General features: G+C 33.5%; 3 protein-coding genes and 1 long non-coding RNA gene across 5 annotated transcripts; 1 reads left to right on the top strand and 3 right to left on the bottom strand.

The window, feature by feature from the left end:
* Positions 1 to 226: 226 nt before the first annotated feature.
* On the bottom strand, positions 227 to 18,955 carry LOC149728258 (uncharacterized). 2 transcript variants are annotated; one of them, XM_089888195.1, is made up of 4 exons: positions 18,935 to 18,955; positions 2,729 to 5,283; positions 1,786 to 1,828; positions 227 to 988 (listed from the first exon to the last, which is right to left on the bottom strand). In XM_089888195.1, exons 2-4 carry the CDS (start codon positions 5,240 to 5,242, stop codon positions 873 to 875), a joined length of 2,673 nt encoding a protein of 890 aa, XP_089744321.1. In that variant the 5' UTR covers positions 5,243 to 5,283; positions 18,935 to 18,955; the 3' UTR covers positions 227 to 872. The 2 variants fall into 2 exon arrangements, with proteins under 2 accessions (XP_089744321.1, XP_089744320.1); XM_089888194.1 differs by lacking the exon at positions 18,935 to 18,955 and adding an exon at positions 14,794 to 14,934.
* LOC149728260 (uncharacterized) lies at positions 7,202 to 9,524 on the top strand. Its single transcript, XR_016386012.1, has 2 exons — positions 7,202 to 7,902; positions 8,097 to 9,524. It is a non-coding gene; the product is annotated as an uncharacterized LOC149728260 (long non-coding RNA).
* On the bottom strand, positions 15,085 to 21,108 carry LOC149728257 (uncharacterized). The gene is made up of 4 exons (XM_089888214.1): positions 20,289 to 21,108; positions 16,068 to 16,219; positions 15,691 to 15,851; positions 15,085 to 15,327 (listed from the first exon to the last, which is right to left on the bottom strand). Exons 1-4 carry the CDS (start codon positions 20,540 to 20,542, stop codon positions 15,181 to 15,183), a joined length of 714 nt encoding a protein of 237 aa, XP_089744340.1. The 5' UTR covers positions 20,543 to 21,108; the 3' UTR covers positions 15,085 to 15,180.
* LOC149728259 (uncharacterized) lies at positions 16,945 to 18,928 on the bottom strand. Its single transcript, XM_089888203.1, has one exon. The coding sequence runs from the start codon at positions 18,658 to 18,660 to the stop codon at positions 17,296 to 17,298; it is 1,365 nt and encodes a 454-aa protein (XP_089744329.1). The 5' UTR covers positions 18,661 to 18,928; the 3' UTR covers positions 16,945 to 17,295.
* Positions 21,109 to 21,159: the final 51 nt, after the last annotated feature.

Below are 21,159 nucleotides of genomic sequence, written 5' to 3'. Positions count from 1 at the left end.
TGAATTAGAATAAAAAAAATATATTCTATTTTTTAGTATCACTTTTCTGTTTAGGGTATCAATAAATTAGCTAGAAGAAGCGTTTTATAATTATGTTGTCTGGCATTTATAATTAATGTGGAAAATAAATCTGAGGCAAAATAAATGCAACTGCTGTTTTTAAACCATAGTTAGGCAGTTCATTGTATACTAAGTTTTATAAAAAAAAAAAAAAAACACAACTAAGTTTTGTTTGCTTGTTCTATTTAAATCATGCGTATTCAAAAAAACACAATCATTTGGTACAAGTATAGTAAACTTCTTGTGGGAAACTGGGTATAATGCTTAATGGGTAAAGGGAAAAGCACCATTGATTGAATAAACACTGTCTTTATAACAAGCTGAATTTGATCATTATGAAAAAAATGGCAAAAAAAAATCACGATATTTCTTGCTGAAAATTTCATTGGTAAATATAGACGATACACAGCAGCAAAAAACTTGAAAGGGTTGTTTAAAACAACCACTGATGCTCAAAGCTAAAAAAGTGGCAGCGCTTTATCTAGGCGGTAAAAAAACAAGCATTTTATGCTGGCAAGCAGATTATAAAACAGGTATCCATAAAAAATCTTGGAAAAACTGTCGGGCGAAAAAAAACGTCAGAATTTTAGTTTTGTTTGGTGTTTAGTACACATGCAGTGCAAAAAGTGGTTACGTAGTTCAAACACAATTTGTGAAGCAATGGTGGAAGATATTGCTGAGACATTAGTTCTTTGCTTATTGCAGTATTTCATTCGGTGTAGTAGTTCTGTCTAGTACGATTTATTACTGTAAGTATAAGTATAGGGCGCTTATTAATATTACATTAAGTGAGTAAAAAACAGTGAATTTGTTTATTCTTTTATCACAAGATTTAAGGGTTCATCGATTTCAGTGTTGCCGGACTCTGAAACTTGTAGTTGATTGCGAGAAAATGGAGCGGGAACACTCAGATCTAACGGCTGGTCGTCTGAAAAAAATCAATTTTTATTTCGTTTTATTTTAAATTGAAAATTGAGTCTTGACATTAAGATTGTATTTTTTTCTATTTTACTCAAAATGAAATTACATTAAATATAAATACACATAATAATATAAATATAATAAAATATAAATTATATATATATATATATATCCTCTTGTGTGATATTTATTAAAGCGTTTTGGATATTGTACTTACAAATTAAAGGAAATATTTTAATCTTTAAAATAGGAAATTATGAAATTACCAATTTAACACTTTGGATTGACACAAAATACAGTGGCTTTTTTTAAGAACAATGTTATAAAAACAACTTTTATTTTTTTAAAACGGCAAAATATTTATTTATTTTAATTTTTATTTATTTTAGTGAAACAGGCCATAGTAAAGGTCAAGACAACAATTGAACTTTGTACAGAAAATAATTGATTTACAAAAGTGGAGTTATAAAATGTCATACTGGGTCTGGAGCTTCTAAAAATAGATGATAATTTACTGCATCATAATTGCATTACTATTGGCATTTGTTTTTAATTAGCAATAAATCAGACTTTAAATATATAGTAGGGTGGGGGAAGACGGGACACCTTTAGCACATAATATCCAAATATCCTGTTTTAAACAATTAACGACGGGAGTCGTGAGGATACGGTTTTATGAACATTTAAAATTTGTTTGTTTACTACCAAACGGGACAACAAAACAGAATGAAAATGTGTCCCATCTTTCCCTATCCTACTATATATAAATATATTGTGTCATCTATTTAAAGGACGCCAACTTACCAGAGCGTTCAGTTTGTTGCGTGTCAAAATTCATTTGCATGGTCTAAAAATAAAACAAGTTGAAACACGAAAGCGTTACAGTTTTAAAATGGAAAAATATGCTAACTCATTGCCGCACGGCCATGATTCGTGACTCTTTTTCTGCCTCGTTTTTTACTGGTAATGTAGCAGTGACATTAACAATAACAGTAAACTAGCAATAATAAAAACAAAGAAGCTAATCAAAACAGGAAGCCAAGTGACAGGATGCTTTGATATAAACATTAAATAAGTACGTGATTCTGTATATAATCAAAGTTCAAATCAACTAACAAAAAATTTTAAGGGAAAAATACAAAAAAACAACGAGTCACTGTTGCATCACAATTTAACAGAATTGTGACATCATTTCCTGTTAGCAAATCTAACTTGACAGTTCATTGTCTATTGTTTTGTAACAAAGGCAATTGTGACATTACATTAAGCACTGATTGTTTCATAAGAACAATTATATTGCAAACAACAATGAAATATAGACGGCTGTTTCGTGTCTGTGCTTCTGCTGTTTTAAAACGCCGTGAGCAACTAAATAAAATATTTCAAATTATGCAGTTTATATGCAAATTATCTGAGACTGCATGTGTTGCATTTTCTTTTTGCAATCAAATTGTAAAAAACTACAAAACTATCTGATATTATTCAAAACTATGTGATATACACCCCTTGAATAATATCACATAGTTTTGTAGTTTTTGCAATTTGTGTGCAAACTGCTTGAGATCCATTTTGAGTTTTAAATTTGAAAAGTTGCGTAAACCATGAAAATTATTTTGTAAAATATATATTCCAGTATGTAAGTTGAAAATATGCAAATAATTTTAATAAAATCTAGCATGCCAAAATAAGACTTTACTACAGTAAAGATTTACACCAGATTTGACCAAGTAACAGCACACATACCAACCTTAAATTCATTATTATCCTCATTTTCCTCATTTTCGGCTGATAGTGTTTGGAACACGGGAGCCATGTAAGAGGTCCGTGATAGCTTACGAGGACGAGACTTTCTGCTCCTCACTGGAGGAACCGGAGCCTCCTCCACATAACGCTCCACCGTGTGTCTGGATGGCTGGGAGGACTTTCTTCTGCTCACATGAGCCGGTTTCGGCTCCTGGATGGTAAGATGCTGGGAGGAGGAGGGGAAGGATGCGGGAATGTCCTCATGAAGATCAAGAGGACACCAGGAGGATTGGGAATCCTGGAGCTCTAGTTTCGGACGCTTGATGTGATTTTTGATCAACATTTGCACAGCTGGGTTGATTTCGTTGTCCATTCTTGGTTGTTGTTGTTGTTGTTGTTGTTGTTGATGATGTTGAATTGGTTGATTTTGTTGCTTGGTTGGTTGGTATGTGATTTTATTACAATTTGATTCAACAGGCGCGGCGTTGAAACCTTCACGATCGTGTGTACGTAGATGAGTGCTGAGGTACCAATACTCCTTGAACCCACGTCCGCAAATGTTGCACACGTGGTCCAGGGTCTTCTTGTGCGAGCGCATGTGTATTTTGAGATATCCTGGTGAGGGTGACACTCTACCACAGATGGGACATCTCGCTGGAGAAAACTTTGAAGCTCCGACTAAAATCTCATTCTCCTGCTTGATATCGTCTTGAGAACGTGCGTAAGATATATGCTGCTGTGATGGCTTCAAACCAGGATCCTGCATTGCATTGTATTCCTTTGGATGGTGCCTTTGAAGGTGAAGTTTCAGGCAGTTATGTTGTGTTCCAGCATACCCACAGTACTGACATTTGTACGGTCGCTCCCCTGTATGGGACCGCATATGTATGCCGAGAACACTGCGGTATTTAAACCACTTTGGACAGAAATTGCATTTGTATCCGTTCTGCTGGGTATTGGACATATCATTGATGCTATTCATTTCATGACTTTGTACGACTTGTGTTTGGAAGTAATTTTTATCGGTAAGCGACTTTCCGATGCTGGCAAGAGACTGCATGGCAGGGTTGCGGTACGGCTTCAACTTCTGTGCGGAGATAAAGCTCTCGTTGTGCGCCTCCAGTGATTGAATTGAATTCTGGAAACCATTCTGATGGTTTGGAATTGAATTTTCCACGCCCCCGATCGCTGTTCTTTGCACATTTCCAGGATTTAGATTTTCTTCTAAATCGTTTGTTTCCAAACTTTTGGTTGCTACGTTAATACAGCCGATGGTTGGATTGAACTTCTGTTCTGGTTTTGGGACCATTTCTTCTTTTTTACAACAAGAAGGAACCAGGTCCAATGAAAGCATGAACTGTTCCTTTTCCGACGCCGATTTTATAGGATTTTTGTGTGGAAAACTGCATGAACGAGCATGAGACGATAACTTATCGACGTGAAACATCTGCCCGCAATACTGACACATGCAGTACGATAAAATCGACTCTTTATGTTCTTGTGTGGCCATTCCCAGCCTGGAAGATGAAAAAATCTGGACATCACTTGTCGGTTTGTTATGAATTGGCTTGTCCATCAATGGCTGGTACGACAACTCATTAATATGGGACCGCATGTGATTTTTAAGGTACCACGTCTCCTTAAACGCCCTGCCACATATAGTACACACATGTGACTCTACTTTATGCTTTCTCATATGTACATTGAGATAGCCAGCACTGGTCGTCCGCCAGCCACACACAGAGCACACGCACATCTTTGCCTCCATCATTGCTCTTCTTTGAGCATTTTCCACCTGATCACATTTTTCCTTGATCCCATTGAGCAGATGTGGAGGAAAACTGAATCCCGTGTTGTTCTTTTTCAACCCATCTTCCTTTCCATTATTATTGGCATTGGCATTATCCCACGCTTTACACGTATTTTCAAAGTTTTTTATTTTGTCTTGTGTGATTCCGTTTCTTTTTGCCATTTCCACAAAATCTCGAAGGTTCTCTGTTATCCTGCCCATGTTACTTTGACCGATGTTATTCTGGCATTTTTTGATCAATTCCACTATCTCAGGGTCGAGCAGCGAGCTGTGTGCAAGCGCGGTTTTCCTTCTACCACTCTGGAAATAGTTGTCTCCAGTAAACTGTGGTTTTTCCATCGAAATCTCTGTATTTCCCCAAATTCCACTGTCCGGGATCATATCAATGTGGGTGGGAAGGTCAAGTCCATGGTGTTTCTTCATGTGCAGTTTAAGGTTGCCTTTCTGCGTAGCACGGTGGTTACACACAGGGCACACAAAAGGCTTCGCACCCACATGGACCCTCATGTGTATGTCGAGCAGGCTGCTTGCACGAAAGGTCTTTCCGCACACGCGACACGCATGGCGAGCAGTGTCCGACGGCAGGTCATTGGTCGTTTGTTGGTTGTATCTGTTCACGATTTCATTAAACGATTTTTTTTCAATGGTTTGTTGTGTGTTTACTTGGGGCGACGGAAAAGAGTGATTTCCATCAAAATTCATAAACATCTTTTAAATTTAATGACAAACAACTGGCAGCCTAGCAGCATCTGTCAATAAAATAAATGGTTTATAAAAAATCTACTTACCAGTTTTGTATGTATAAAATATAAGTTTTAATTTTAGTAATTACTTAAACCAAACATTTTTAGTTTCAACTAAACCATATATTAAAAAAAAAACACATACAACAATAAAAACTGTGCCAACACACATGTTTTTTCAACCATAAATCCAGAAATTTTAATAATTTAACAGCAAAGCTATAACAACAAAACAAAGTAATGTTCTCACAGTATAGGCGCATAAACATCATTATTTTTTTAATAAAAAAGACAATTATTTTTACGTTGGGAAATTTAAATTAAGAGATAAATAGTTTATTTGGTGCTGCCTTTTTGGCAATAAAGCAAGTATATGCATTATTAATTAAGATACCATAAATTATTGAGTGAAAATACATTATTAAATTTAACTGTTTTGACATATGTTACCGAATGGTTGTACTCTTATAGACCTACATTTCCTGCCTTTGCAACATGAGCTAATACAGGAAAACACTTAAATAGAGTAAGTCCCTTTTAGCTTGTTCAATTTATTTAACATTTTTTAAAGTAAATATTTTTTAAACCCAAAGTACAAAACGTAGTTTTCTGTTTATCTCTTTAAGTATGATAACGCATATTTTAAAAAATAAACACTGACATTGCTTCGTAAATTTAAACTGAAACTGTCATTAAATATAAAATCTGCTGTCTGCGCATTTATCTTTGTTAATAAAATAATAAAATAAAAATGTGCAACAACAATAGTGAGTAAACGATGGTGCAACAGCGCGCTCTCATGTAAAATAGGTTTACTATATATGAATAATAATTAATAAGTATATTACTCATACCAGCTTAAGGTTATTCATATCTTCTTACTTTAGCTTATATGACACACAGGTATTTTACTTTAGTATAATATATATTTATGTATTAGTGGTGATACATTAATTACATTAGCCTTTAAAATAATAGCACTGGATATTTTTTACAACAACATCTTTAAAGGTATGGAGTTTTTCTAAAAAAACAGAATTGTTGTTACAGCTCGCACACTGCATTTATATATTTACACAAAAAAAATTACAAACAGTCAGAAAAACAAAAGCAATAAAAAAATAAACTTTCAGTTTTAGTATTTTAAGTAAAATATATAAATGAGAACAACAATTTCTAAAAAAAAATATATATATATATATTTATATACAAAAATATTTTTAAAATAAGCCCTTTAGCTATTAGGTCACTTCAGTACTATTAAATTCCAAAGATAAGCAATGCTACATAAGGCCCAGTTCTGAGTGACTAATTATTTGCACAGCGTGTGTAAAACATTACAGAGCAAGCAGAGGTTTCACGTTGGCCTGTTTCTCCACAGCCAGTTTTCTAGATCAAACAACAGAAACCCTATCAAAATACACAGAGCCCAAAAAGGAATTTTTAAAACAACACATTCGACTCATGCTTATACAACGTTCTTTAGAGGCATAACAGCTCATTTATCGAACGCAAAGCAGACCTAACTTTTCCCAAGTATTTTTAAAATAATAGCTCAAACTTTACAATTTTTTAAGCTTAAAAAAAATTTTGCAACTAAAAAGAGGATAAAAAATAAAACATAATTTTAATAAAACCTTATTTCTTGTTACTAAAAATATCACATATAAGTGTTTTTGCCACACAGCACAAATACAGCTCTTACTATTTCCAAATCACTTTTTGGTTTCCTTTACAAAATAAATATTGTTGAACAAAATTATCAATAGCTAGACAGACCATTTATCTCATTTTATAACTTGCTTACATAAAAAAAAGAACAGGTTTCAATTTCATAATGACAAAATCACTATTTTCAACTGCCCAAGGCTATAATAGTTTTATTGTTTTGTAATAAAGTTAATTGCTGTAAAGATTTTTAAAAGCAGTCATCAGTTTTGCATATACAGAAAACCTTTTTAACACTTTTTTTGTTTAAACTATGTTTCTAATTAATAAGTGGTATTCTCTATGTTTTCTTTACATAGACACTATTTTTGCAATCAATCGGAAAACTAGGATATTCTGTAACATTTACCTAATACCCATAAAATAGAAGTGAGGTTCTACACCTACTACAGTGAGACATGCAATGGGACTTCTATTATTTAAATCAAAGTTGGTTTGCAGAGCATAACATCTACAAAAAGGAAGTAAATAGAATTACAATAAATAAATATGAAATACTCATTGCAAAGTACAATTACTTAATGTAAGGTTATACTACCCCAAATTTTGGTGCAGGTATAACCCTGTATTTTTAGCAGCTCAGATTTTATCTTAGAAAGGTTTTCGGAGTTTATTGCATTCACCACTTTAAAAAAAAACAAAGTTTTTTATTTCTATTTTTAACCACTTTTGCCTTTAACTGCATTTTATCTTTTTTCTAAGTGCATTTTTGCGTTCTTCTAACTGCATTTTTGCTTCTAACTGCATTTTTTCCGCTGTCTCTTGACATGAAAGCCTTGGTCTGAAACAGATGGTTTCTGCAGCTTTTTAAACCATCGCCCAGATGTTTCTGCAGGAGATCACGTAAAAACTGTCATGTCTCTGAGAAATGAACAGGAAAACTAATTTGCATACAAGGTTTAAGTATTCATTTATTTAACTGTAATGTGTATTGTGACTTTGTGAGGTGCTAATATTACATTAAACCATCCGTTATTTTCATTTATTATTAATGATTTTAGTATCAGCTAAAGAATAAATAACATTAATCCGTCATAAATAATAAGCTGCATTTGCATATTCAAAAATAAGACACCCTTTGTAATTATCAGGAAATTAAAGACGAATGTTTCTTGTCAAAATGACATCCAGACAATTAATTAAAAGAAGGCTTTGGGTAACAAATATACTGGAAAACTTTTCACAAGACTCCAAATGCATTCAGCGTATATACTTTTTAACATATATAGGTATCTACTATCTAATGTGTTTTAATTTGGATTATTTTTGAATAATCATAAATATAAAAGATTAAAAAAATACAATAATAGTATAGAAACTATAAATTTACATATTAATATATGTGTGTGTGTGTGTGTGTTTATACCTTTAATTTTTTTAATAAACCTATATTTTTACACTCAAAATATTATACATGTGACTGATAGACTGATAGTCGCGTATATATATATATTTAATAAATGAAATTAGCAAACCGCAGTGGTAACACTCATGCATGCCATACTCTAGTCTACGCCGGTGGTAATAATGCAGTGTATGGTTTTTTAACGCAATTATTTTAGTTCAGTAGGGTCGCTCTAATGCATGGGCAACAAAAAAATATATATACTTTATACTTATATACCAATCAGTTAAAACAGCCACAAAAATTGAATTAGACCGAATTTTGACACAGAATATACTAAACAAACTTTCTCTGGTACAGAAAAAACCTGGAAAAACAGCAAGACCCACAAGTAACGACGATTCATTAGTTGTATACACTGGAGTTGTAGGTTTAAGGTTTGACAAAAACAACTAGTTGGTCTGATGGAAAAACAGAACTCAAAAACCAGAAAAACTTAAACAAATAACAGTTTACAATACTGGTCTGGAATTTGAATGTGATTTAATGATCAAAAAAAGCTGGGTAACGGTTTAGGAAAAAAAGGCAGATGTAAAAAAGGGAGACATATAAAAATTAAACAGTAATATTATATAATGCTAAACAAAACTTTAAAAAAGTCTGCATTTAAAAAAATAAATATTTTTTAAAAGTAATCATCAATAATTTGTTTGCAATATACAATTTACAAAAAGTCTCGACTGTCTGGTATCATTATTTTATTCTAATCTGCCCCATCATGAACTGCAATATATTGGCTTGCAACACAGTAGTTATATTGCACATACGTGACACTAAAGCACGAATATGTTATTACCACTAAACAATGGCCAACTACAGTTCATACGTTGTGTGCTATAGTCATGTCATTGCTTTAACTGTCTGCCCTGTGGAAAATAAAACCAATATAGAATAAAAAAAAATAAAATATATGACGGTAATTAATACTTCTAACTTTGTGAGTGTAAAATAACCCACCACTTAAAAGCAATTAACAAAACCTTATTTTTGCCCGGGGCATTTGGAAATACAACCTTTTTACTTTTTACTGCTTGTTAATAATTCAAAGCCCTTTCAAAGCAGAACTTTATTTTACAGTTTTAACTAAATAAAAGCATAAATTATAAAAAAAAAAGTTTCTACTACCTTAAAAAAAATTAAATATATATATATATAGTTTTTTTTATATTATTTTTATATATTATATAAAAATAATTTATTGCAAATGCAGACAAATAAAAAAAAAATAAAAAAACCAAGCATTCTATTTTTACCTCAAATAAAAAAAACAAATAGATATAATAGAATATATTATACATATATATATAAAAATTATCAGTATTTTTAAATAGACCACAACAAACAAATACACACTTAATTTCTTATAGTTCAGCCATAAGCGTTGCGGTGTACTTCTAACGTATCATAGACATGGTTAAGTTTTGTACCATATGCTACTTTATAACAGGGAGCGGATAATAGAATTGTACTTGACAGGAAGTTCTATGTCTGGAAGGTTGTCAATGAATATAAGCTCCCATGTATTGTACCATTATAGTCACACTGTACTGTTGCTAATATACATTCTGCTAATAACGCAAGCAGTTTAAAAATGATAGGTGGTAAGTATGTTTTTACACTAAGTAAAATGCATTTTTACATATAATATATATATATATATATAAACATTTTTGAGTGTCGTGTGTATTATTTAATGCCATTCACACTATGTACCAGTGTTAATGTGTATGTTTTAAGTAGACACTTTAAAAAATGCATTTTTAAAATTTTTTTTTAATTTTATAAACCACACTAAAGGCTACATATTGTTTGTTTGACCTGTAAAAAAAAGTTTATTTATCAAACTGAAACTTTTGCAACACAATACAACAGGGCTATTTTACGGTGACAAATTTAAACGCCTTGTGGCAATGAACCCAAGTTAAATTTCGCAACGGACAATATACATCCAATTATGTGGTCAAAAAGCAATAAAGCAATTTCCAAAATTACTCTAAAATCACAAACTGAATTTAAAATCGCTTTCATGTTTTATATTTAAATACAAGCAAACTTACACCTCCTAAAATCAAACTGATTAACCAATTTGATTAAAAATTGATCAAGAAAAACTTTTTACATATTTAAACACAAAATTTTTCAAAGTCCGCACTAGTTTTGATATTTAATAGAAAACTTGAAAAAAAAATTTGGACAATGCACATAAAAATTTGCATATAAATATTTATTATGCGAACAATTTATGCTTAAAATCTAAAATTAAGTTGAAAACGGAGGAATAGAAATAATAATAAAGCTTGCTAAACCACCCAAGGGCATAAAAATATAATTTAGCAATTCAACATTTCATGTTCCCATTCCTACAAATTAGAGTCAACTCCCATGGGATAGATAAATATATTTTCATTATTCAAGCATTTCTCTGGGGATTGATAAGGAATAAGGATTATTTAATGCAAAAAAAAACACACATCTATGAACTACAATTAATATATATATTATGTGTTTATTTTTAGATATCAAAATGTTTGTCAAAAATTATTCCCAAAAATTTCAAATTTTTTTGCACATTTTTTACATGTGTTTATATAGGTTTATTTTTGTTGGGTTATTAAAATATTATTTTGTGGTTATTAAAATATTATTTTCTGCTAGTTTTTGGCAGTACATGTCAGTGAACAGTATTATAAATTTAGTTTACCAGCTTTCTGATTGTTTATATAAAAAGATTTGAGAAGCATTATATATATGTATATGTAAACCTGCAATGCCTACAAGCAAAAAATTCCAAACTTAAACCAAATTTCTTTCACTGCTGTACTTATATGGCTTTCAGTGAGACCACAATGTCTGCTGATAAATGCCAGCACTAATGACACATCACATAAAATTGTCTCAGCATATATAATTCAATTTAATGTTAGGCTACATGTATAAGACCTCTACAGTATAATTTTGAAATAGGATGTATAAAGTCATATTTAATAGCAAACTAAATACCGGTTCGAAAAGTAACTTTTAATTTAATTTTGTACAATTTAAAACAGGAATATTAAGCTTTGAAATTAATATATCATAATTAGTTAAGGCAACTAAGGACCAAAGGGATTTTAATTTAATTATCAAAATTTTAGGAAACAATTCCGTTTAATATTAAATTACGATCTAATTTTTAAATTGGTAACGTATTTTTGAATTCTTATGTAACTTTCCCTTTGTACATAATGTTTTTAAACCACACAGAGATTGTTAAATGAAGATCTAACAGGCCAATGTTTACAAAAACAGGCTAATCAAATATTTATTAATAAATAAAAGTCACCCATTGACCTTATTTGTGCTTGCTATAATAACTCATTATGTCAATATTAGAAACTAAAAAAACAATTCTTATTTGTTTTTAATAGGGCAACCAAACAAACACAGGCTCAAACAAAGTATATCTTTATATATGTTGTACATGTATATATATATATATACCAAGCATTTTTAGTATTTTTAAGCAACTACAAAGCATCTCAAACAAAAAAAGTTTTGACTAAATCCCTAGTCATGTCTCAATGTAGAATTATATCTATAATAGAATGACCATGTTTTGTGCAAATATCAGCACAATTTTCTTGATTCGGGGAAAAAAATACGCCTTCAACTAACAGTTTGCGTAATAAATAAATATATATAATATAGTTAAGTACATATATATAATATATATATACACTATTTTAGTTTGTTTTTGTTTGGTTGCTCCATTAAAAACAAAAATGATTTGTTTTTTTAGTTTCTAATGTTGACATAATGAGTTATTAGAGCAAGCAGAAATAAAGTCAATGAGTAAGTTACATAATATATACATAAAAAAATCTTAAATATCCTATCTGGCATTTCAAGTGTTTTAATGGGCTATACAAACTAGATAACAGATACATACCTTGTGCACCCTGTATGTTTAAGTTGCATTAGATACTTATATACGTTTAAACTTTAATATGCAACAGAAACGCGTATTGTATTTTTGCATTTACAGCAACAACTCAAAGTTTTGGTCACATGATCCAAACATTAACTTTGTCTATGTTTAAACTTTACATGTCATGTGACCCATACAAGCTTATATACCCAACCAGTGGCGTCGATTTTATAAAAACGTAGGGGTTGCGACATTACACTATGTTAGCTGAAAGTAGGTATATGTAGAACAAGTAAAACCACGCATATAACGTGTGCGGCATTCAATAGAAAAGGTATGACATAAGTCTGGCAGTTGATTGCGGGTAAGTGTTTAAAAAACTTACAATATGACATGTAAATATCATCATATAAATGCCAATACGTTGATTATACAGACAGACGGTCACCCGTTGGCCGTACGCTAATGGACCACATCACAATACCGCGTATGACGTAACATTATTCAACTGACAGGTGCAGCATTGCGCAATATCTTACGTTAATTCTCTGCGTCACAATATTGGTTATAATGCAACATTTGACTTTAAAACTCGTAATTGCGCAACATAAAACTAAAAGTTGTTCGCATCACAATTGAACACGTAACAGTTTTGTGTTGGTTGACGGGCGCAATGAAGTTTAAAAAAATCATTTTAACAAAAGTCGAGGAAACAAAAAAAAATAATTAAACATGCGTCAATCATGTTGTACAACACACGATCAAAGCTGCGTTCGCCTATCACCGATCAAAGGAGCATTACCGGCACCGCCACGATCTCCCTTTTAACAGAAGAACTTAACAGGATAAGGTTTGCGAGCGAGAATAATGTTTCACATGTAGGCTAAATAATGAATGTGTGAATTGCTATTATGTTGCAATAATCGACGTGTAAATTGTCATTATGTCGTAATGAATCCACGCGTGAATCCTTACTATTTCGTAACAAACATGTTGCTTGGCTGAAGAAAATATCATATATAAATATAAAGCAGTGACCGACCCGATTTAGGTAGTTCATTTTCGCACGTTTAACAGCCAAATTACATTGATTTTACACGCAACTGTTGTTAGGGATTCATGGCATGTGCGCGTCTTAGAAAAAGAACACCTATTCCTTTAGTTTAATTTTCTCCTGGTCCGCGTGTTTTAAGTTTAATTCGAATTGCCTTCGGGAGAAAAGCAGCTTTGGAAGTAGACGTTAGACAAAATTTAAAAGGTAGAAATGACTAGTAAACATTACATTCTCACACAATAATATAATTGTTACTGTAACAATTGGCGATTTTGCGATTATCAATGTGACGTAAACACTTGTCTGACGTAACACGCAGCCGTTATAGGTAACCGCGCAGGGTACAAAAACGGCTAGTTTATGCGTTGGGAGAATGAAGGTGTTGCGTAACTACTATAAAGTAATTGTTTGATAAAGTTAAATATATTTATTTAAGAAGAATTTAAGAATAATTTCCTTTAATAATTTGAAAATCCAGGGGTTGCTGCAACCCCTGCAAAATTGTCAGGGTAGGCCTGCATACCCTGCACCATATAAATCGACGCCAGTGTACCCAACTGTAGCGCGCAGGTTTTAAAAAAATACTGTTATTTTTCGCCGGTTTTAGAAGACTTTTATCAATTATTATTGTATATCAATTAATTCAAATATTTATTCCTTGCAATGGATTATTGTTAAGATAAGAGAGAGCAAAAAATAATAGTTAAGGGTTATAAAAATATATATATATTTTAATTTTAGCGCTAGTTAATTGCTTAATAAATATATATAAATATGTAAATTTTATAAATAACAAACTGCTATAACTTACATCTTAAATCAATAAAATGATAATATTGAGAAAAATGTCTACACAGTTTCATTTAAAAAGGTCATGTGCTGACAATAATAACGTAATAACAATGATAACATAATGGTAACTCGTAAGCTGGCACAGGTGTTAAACCCGTGTGATAACGACTGTCGTTTCCGGCAACGCGAGGAAAAAGTAAGTTACATTCATTCATAACAACATCGTTTCAACAGTTTTTTTGCAAAATATATATTATATAGCCTAATTAAAACCTCTGGGCAACCAAAAATGTACGTATAAAGCATATAAACAAAAACAATATCTGTAAACCCAATATAAATGCAACATACTTGTAACTTGGTCAACACATTGTCTTAATATTTTGGTAATAAATTCAAAGTAAAATAATAAAAAGCTAAATATTATACTTGTTTTTTTACATTAAATATCATTATGAAACAATACAAGAGTTTTTTTGTAGAAAGAATAAACAAAAAAGAACTACTACACAAGACCACTTAATAACTTCACAAAACATAGCCCATTCATGACATTAATTACGAAACTCTATAAGTTACAATGCAGAAAACCGCAATAAGTTACTTAATTAATAAAATTAAAATGCTTACATCAATCAAATGCTTGTAGGGCAGGAAGCCTTCAGGTTTTTGTCTTAATTTCTCAAAACAAAACATTTAATTTATCATTCGCGCTTTTATTGCTGGCATTTGCTGCAATATCAAAATAAGGCATGATAAGGTATCCTTAGCTGCAATCCGCCTGAGTGACAAGTAAAAACTTAAAAACAATATTTCTCATTGCATAAAAAACACAAAACCCGGACAGCGCAAACTTTTAAATCTTTGTTTAACCGTTAAACTTATTATTCTTGCAAAAAGTGCTTTGTAAATTATAACTAAAATTAGTTAAAGCGTAAATTACGCGTCTGACGGTTTCTGAAACTCAAAATAAGCAACGTTACAAAATGTTGAGATTGCTTTGAATTTTTTTTTAATTTATACGGACGGTTGTTTTTCAAGCATAGCAACGAAATTGATATGTTCTTGTCTGTGAGCTTCGATAAGCTTCTGCATTAACGCTTGAAGACCTTTAATTTTTTCCATACAATTTGAAACTTCACCGCTTTCGCCCTTTCCAGCATTCTAAACAAGAGGTTACAAATATACACTGAAAGGCTGATCTTTAGGCAGATGACGCAGACTTTATTAAAAAAGAACAAGCGTTTCGTCTGCTAGGCGGCAGGATTTTGTCACGGTCTTTGCCATAACTCGAACCTATGTGCGTGCGGTGGCTATGAGCATGATGGGGTAAAATGGAATCTTTTTTGGTAGTACACAAAGATTATTTACCGGTTTTATATAATCGTAACCCAACGACTCGCCATTTTATGTATAAAACACGATCAGGAGATATATGGTATTTAAGCTTCAATAGCATCTTATCTTACCCTACAGTAAAATTAGGCTATCCCACACCATAAAGAGTCCATATAGCTTATAACTTACCTTAGCCAGTGACTGTCTTAGACCTGAAAAGGTAGAAATACAATCCCGCAGTTTTTCTTCTAAAACATCTCTTTCAGATTGCAATATCTTAACATTACGTTGTAATCCCCACATCCGAGACTGCAGAGATTCTTTCTCTGCTTTCTCCGAGTCGAGCTCGACTGACAAAAATAGCGTTACAGTTTATTCAGTACTGTTGAGCGTGTAATAATAGATAAGAAGTAAATTGAGCTGAGCAAGACCAAAGCGAAAATTACACTTGTGAATCGGATATTGTACACATTTTCTGTATTATCTGTTAATTGTGTTACCATAAGACAAAGTATGTCTAATGCTATTATGATTTCCAAAATATAGGGAGCCTATACAGATTTTACCTTTAATTTTTTCAAGTGAGTTTCTGGATTCGTGAAGCATTGATTTATTTTCAAGTTTTTCTTCCAACGCTGCCCATAATTGATTCAGAAGCATTTTCTCTTTGTCTATCCACTCCTCTTTTTGACGCAATAGACCTATGATTGTTCGACGTCTGGAAACAGTAAAAACATAAAACTGTATGATAAAAGAAAATATATAGTAGGGTGGGAGAAGATGGGACACATTTTTATTCTATTTTTTCGCCTATTTGCTAGTAAACAAAGAACATTCAAAGTTTTAAAAACCGTATATCCTTACGACTCCCAATAGATAGACCATTGTTAATTGTTTAAAACACAATCAGAATATTTAAACATTTTGTGCTAAGGTGTTTATCTTATCCCACTATATCAGGACTGTATACATAAAAAATAAATATTCACGGTGGGGTCAGACGAAACAAGCGTAAGACGTGCTCTGTTTTAAAAATCTCCGTTTACCAGTACCCATTTAATGATTAAGGAAAAATAGTGCAGTATTTTTCGATAGTATTCTCACGATCCAACAAAGTGCACGGCAAAGTTGATAACTGTTGGTAAACATTAAAGTTTGGTGTTAAACGACTATACGACATGTTTGTAATAGCTAAAAAAAGAATATTAGTAAGAAAGTGAATGGCGCTGTGGCATAGTGTTTAGCGCGCATGCCTGTAACCCAGCGGTAATGGGTTCAAGGCTCGTCGCTGTTAGCGAGCGTATATGTCCTTGGGCAAGAGACTTAACGGCAATTGCTTCAACCCAGTGGTCACTAATGAATTGTCCAAATCATCAGCCATACATAAAAAATAAAAAAAATACCCCCAAAAAGTTTAATGTTGAGAAAGACTCGAGAAGTATATCTGAATATATTTTTATTGTTGATTCGTATCTGACCGTATATACAGTGGACATGTCTACTGTGAATTTGTACAAGTAAAAACATAGCTTAAAACTGCAGTATCTCAAAAAGGCGTTGCACTTACTCCATATATAACCGTATACATACATGCTATAGACTATAGTGATTATATGCTTCCAGTTTTTCAACCATACAATTGGCTCAGCTTGTAGGTCAACCAGAACGAAGAATAGATAATATTTCGTCTTATTAACTTTATGGTAGTTACATTGGAAATATAAGAGAAGAAATGTCCTCGAGTCGACCTCTGGCAGATGGGGAGCAACATATTTATATGTAACACACTAAAAATTACGATGGAGTAATAGGTAGGGTGGTCAGGGGTTCTTTGGCATTATCTTGTGTGTGCGTACTCGCGACTTGAATAGGGGAGTCGTCAGCATTGAAGAATTGATGCGTTGTTTGGTTGGACGCTGTACATGAACTAGTAATGAAGCTGGCTGCTGCGCTAGTATCAGTAGGGAACGTGCGGTCAGAGATTCCATCTTGTATCCGAGGGGAAGAGGAACTATACACCGGGGGAGTAGAGGGAGAGCGGGCTGTGTGGACCGGCGAATGGAAATTGCACGGGGAAGTGCATTTGTTAGCCCTATCCCCAAAGCGTTGATGATAAAAACAAATATCATCGTTGCTTGTTGTGTTTCTGGGTAAACTGACATCGGAAGAACACGTCTGATGTGTGCTGGACGGCGGTTGATTATGCGGTTTATTGGAGTATTCTCGACGTTGGTAGTTGCTTCGCTGTTGGGGCGGATTCCGCTTCCAATATGAATCATTGTCTTGTGAATCTATTTGGACCTTTAATTGTTCAATCGAGTGTATGAGATTTGCTACATCAGCTTGAAGCTCGGTGTCGATTGATGAGGACGTTGTGGTTGACATGCAATCCTGTCTGCGAATTAAAGCGAACGGTTGGTCATCTGATATTCTGTCTGATTCTTCGCCGACTACAGTCAAGTCAAGGTCATCGAGACGACCAAAATGCGTTTGGAAGGATAAGTCGAAAAATGAGAAATAATGTTGAAAGATAAGTCGTTTGTGGATTGTAGCGATCTCCAAGGTTGGAAATTGACTGATGAGTTGACGAAGGAACATTGACGGAAGTTGCTGGGGGTTTGGGGTTATCTGGGGCACCACTTGTAAGGCACAGGTTAGATCTTTTGTGTATGTTTTGAGGAGAAGTTCGATAAACGTATCGAATGGTTTGTCGGTAGTGCGTGCTTTTTCTGAAAAGATATACCATTCGTGTCGCGTTGGATTCGCCTGAGATTGACACAATGCGCCCATGCTAGGCCACGGATCGTTTTCTCCGATGAGGGCGAAGTGGCTACTTGCGTCGAAAAGGTACTGCTTAATCGGCACATCAGGGGTCCATGGTATAAGTCCAGGAATGCTAGAGGGTGGTGTTGGCGGCGGTGGACTTGAGGCAGTTGTGATTGGTTGGTCGGGCGTTGCGGGATCTGACGACGTGCTTGGTCCCGGCTTTTCCTGTTCGACTGACGTTGTGTTGGTTTGTGGTTGTTCATTTCGGTTACTGTCCATCTTATAGCTACGTCCGCTGCGTGATTTTAACTTGGGACCTTTTGATGGTTTACTTGATAGAGTTGTGTCCCGCACCGCGGAGGGCCATATACTTTTTCGTCGTTTGTGCGTCATTTGGTGCCACTCAAGAGTTGTTCTGCCTCAGATTGTTACGGCGTGCGAGTTTCCTGACGAAGTAGGTGGAACGCTATACCCTCAGTCTCATATGATCTAATTCGAATTTTCCTTTTGAAATATGTAGCCCCGATTACAAGGACTCGACTAGTGTTAAGTCTGTTTTGACAATGACACGAAAAGTATATGAGTATACCTTTATTGTTGATTCGTATTTGACGATATATAGATTGCAGCAGTGGGCATGACTACTTATTCAATGTACTCTGCATGCCTTATTCAAATAGAATATAAATAACACGGTTAATTTGTACAAGTGAAAACATAGCTTAAAAACTGCGGTATCTGAAAAAGCGTCGACTGCACTCTGTTCATAACCCTATATACAACATGCTATAAGCTGTAGTGAATATATGCTTCCGGTTTCACACAAAATGGGTCAGCTTATACGATACTGTATGATTCAAACTTGCAAACTGTACAATTTTTGGAGTTTTAATATGTGACTCAGTGAGCACAACGATCATCTTATTTCTATGCTTTTTAGGCCAATAACAAAAATGTTATAGTACTTTAACGCCGAATTTTAAAACTTAACAAAAGTTATCAACTTTGCCGCGCACTTTGTCGGACCGTGAAAATATATTGTCGAATAATACAGTAACATTTTGTTTCGTCCATCATTAAATGGGTACCGGTAAAATGAATTTTTTTTAAAAAGTCATGTCATTACGTCGTTTCAAGTCTTCCTCACCCTATACTTTGTAGGCTATTCATCTGTCCCGTTTAAGTTGATAATTGCCACGTATAGGCCCATTGCATTCTTATAGGTTAAGCTAGAATCTAGATTATCTTTACTGTTCAACAATTTGCGCATAAAACAAAAAATATAGAGTTCGTCCTATTAAAATACAGCTGATAAATAACCCAATGATTTTGCAGACCTCTTATTAAATACTTATCGTATAAATAAGGTCGATGTGGTCTAGGGCAGTGCTCTTCAACCGGTGTGCACAGTGCACCCCAGGTGCAAAAGGGTATACAAGGGTGCTTCACAAACTTCAAAAAAATGTCAGCAGTAATATTCAGTTTTGATCATTTTTAACAAATTTAGCCACTTTCCTACAGTTTTTTTTTATATGAATTCTATACCTTGCATCACTGGGAACTGTGAAACTAGTCTTCTTTTTAACCGTAAGCCTCATGCTCCTAATTGAATTTAATTAGCTGTGCTTTTCGATTAAACAGGGACGTATTCTCGTACGCATTTCTCCTTGATGACGTCACTAGTTTCAGGAGTACATGAGTTTGTCGCAACAACTTTAGGGGTTCACCAACCCAAAAAAGGCTGAAGAGCACTGGTCTAGGGCTGTGGCACAATTTTACCGCGCCTGCCTTTAACCTAGCAGGTACACGTGTTCAAAGCTCATCGCTGCTAACATTAGTGGTCACTTAAAATGTTGTTTTTTTGGCCATGCATAAAAACAAAAAAATAAATAAAACACTCCAAAGTTACTAACGTATTGTAACTCGTAAGCGGGCAGGAAGTGTATAAAAAAAACACCCAAGAAACTGCCCTGCTCAGCCAAGCGAGGGTAAATAAGTTACAATAATTCATTCAGTCATACCTTATATATACACCAAGCATAAAAGCAATTCCGGTAGCTAAGAAAAGTACGAAGACCTGAAACCAGCAGGAGTTTGGATCCAAGGCTACTTTAACTGTCTCCCAAATAAAACCGATCCATGAGCCATCGTCATCGTCGCTTCCAGGGTCAATACCAAGATATGGAATAATAGTTTCACAACCGTTTTCGTATGCTTTTGAAGCGACATCGTTTTCTGAAAATTCACGAGCTTTTACTTTGCAATAACGCGGCATGTTGTTAGTTATAGCGGCCTTGACTTTCGTAGGATTTAATATTTTAGTTTTATAAGAAACTGGGCAAGTTTCAGTTTGCCATTGTAAAGAAATATAATTTGCGACGTAACAATACTTGCAGTTATGAAATAATGAAAATTGTGACAGTTTTATAACCGGAAATGTAAAACATTTGATTCTAAATATAGTATATCATCAGCCTCTTGTAGATTCCTTAAAAACATCCGAAAGCTGAGTTGGTATGTGTGACCATTGTAAAAATTTCAAAAAAAATTCTTACTCAAAAACTTAGACAATCGGAATTGGAGTCAAATTTTAGAATTGCTTACAAATACAGCTAGAAGCAATCGTTGCGCCATCACTCAAGTGAAATAACTCGAAAACAGCAGCGTTTTGAATGGGGAAATTAGGGTTTAATAACATATGTATACTTACAAAATAAACGTTGACTTCATTTAAAAAAAAAAATAATCTGAAACTATTACGAAGCGCAGTATACGCAGTTCATTGAAGAGTTGACCTATTATATTCTACAACTAACACACGAACGGCTAGATATGTTTGTCACCCACAAACTCACTTTCCAAAAAATTGTTAAAAACCGTAAAAACACTGAA

Source organism: Ciona robusta, chromosome 11 (genome assembly GCF_009617815.1).
Source record: "Ciona robusta chromosome 11, ASM961781v2".
Classification (NCBI taxonomy): domain Eukaryota; kingdom Metazoa; phylum Chordata; class Ascidiacea; order Phlebobranchia; family Cionidae; genus Ciona; species Ciona robusta.
Note: the sequence above shows the minus strand (reverse complement) of the source record. Positions and strands in the feature narration are given on the sequence as shown.

Bases quoted from the DNA above. Each gene is read 5' to 3' on its own strand.
- LOC149728258 (XM_089888195.1), bottom strand. From the start codon at position 5,242: ATGTTTATGAATTTTGATGGAAATCACTCTTTTCCGTCGCCCCAAGTA. The intron at 1,829-2,728 runs GTTGGTATGTGT...TTTTATTTTTAG, and splicing joins AGGATAATAATGAATTTAAG to ACCATGCAAATGAATTTTGA. The intron at 989-1,785 runs GTAAGTTGGCGT...GATTTTTTTCAG, and splicing joins GCAACAAACTGAACGCTCTG to ACGACCAGCCGTTAGATCTG.
- LOC149728259 (XM_089888203.1), bottom strand. From the start codon at position 18,660: ATGACGCACAAACGACGAAAAAGTATATGGCCCTCCGCGGTGCGGGAC.
- LOC149728257 (XM_089888214.1), bottom strand. From the start codon at position 20,542: ATGCCGCGTTATTGCAAAGTAAAAGCTCGTGAATTTTCAGAAAACGAT. The intron at 16,220-20,288 runs GTATGACTGAAT...TACTGTTTCCAG, and splicing joins ATGCTTGGTGTATATATAAG to ACGTCGAACAATCATAGGTC. The intron at 15,328-15,690 runs GTAAGTTATAAG...CCTCTTGTTTAG, and splicing joins TAAGACAGTCACTGGCTAAG to AATGCTGGAAAGGGCGAAAG.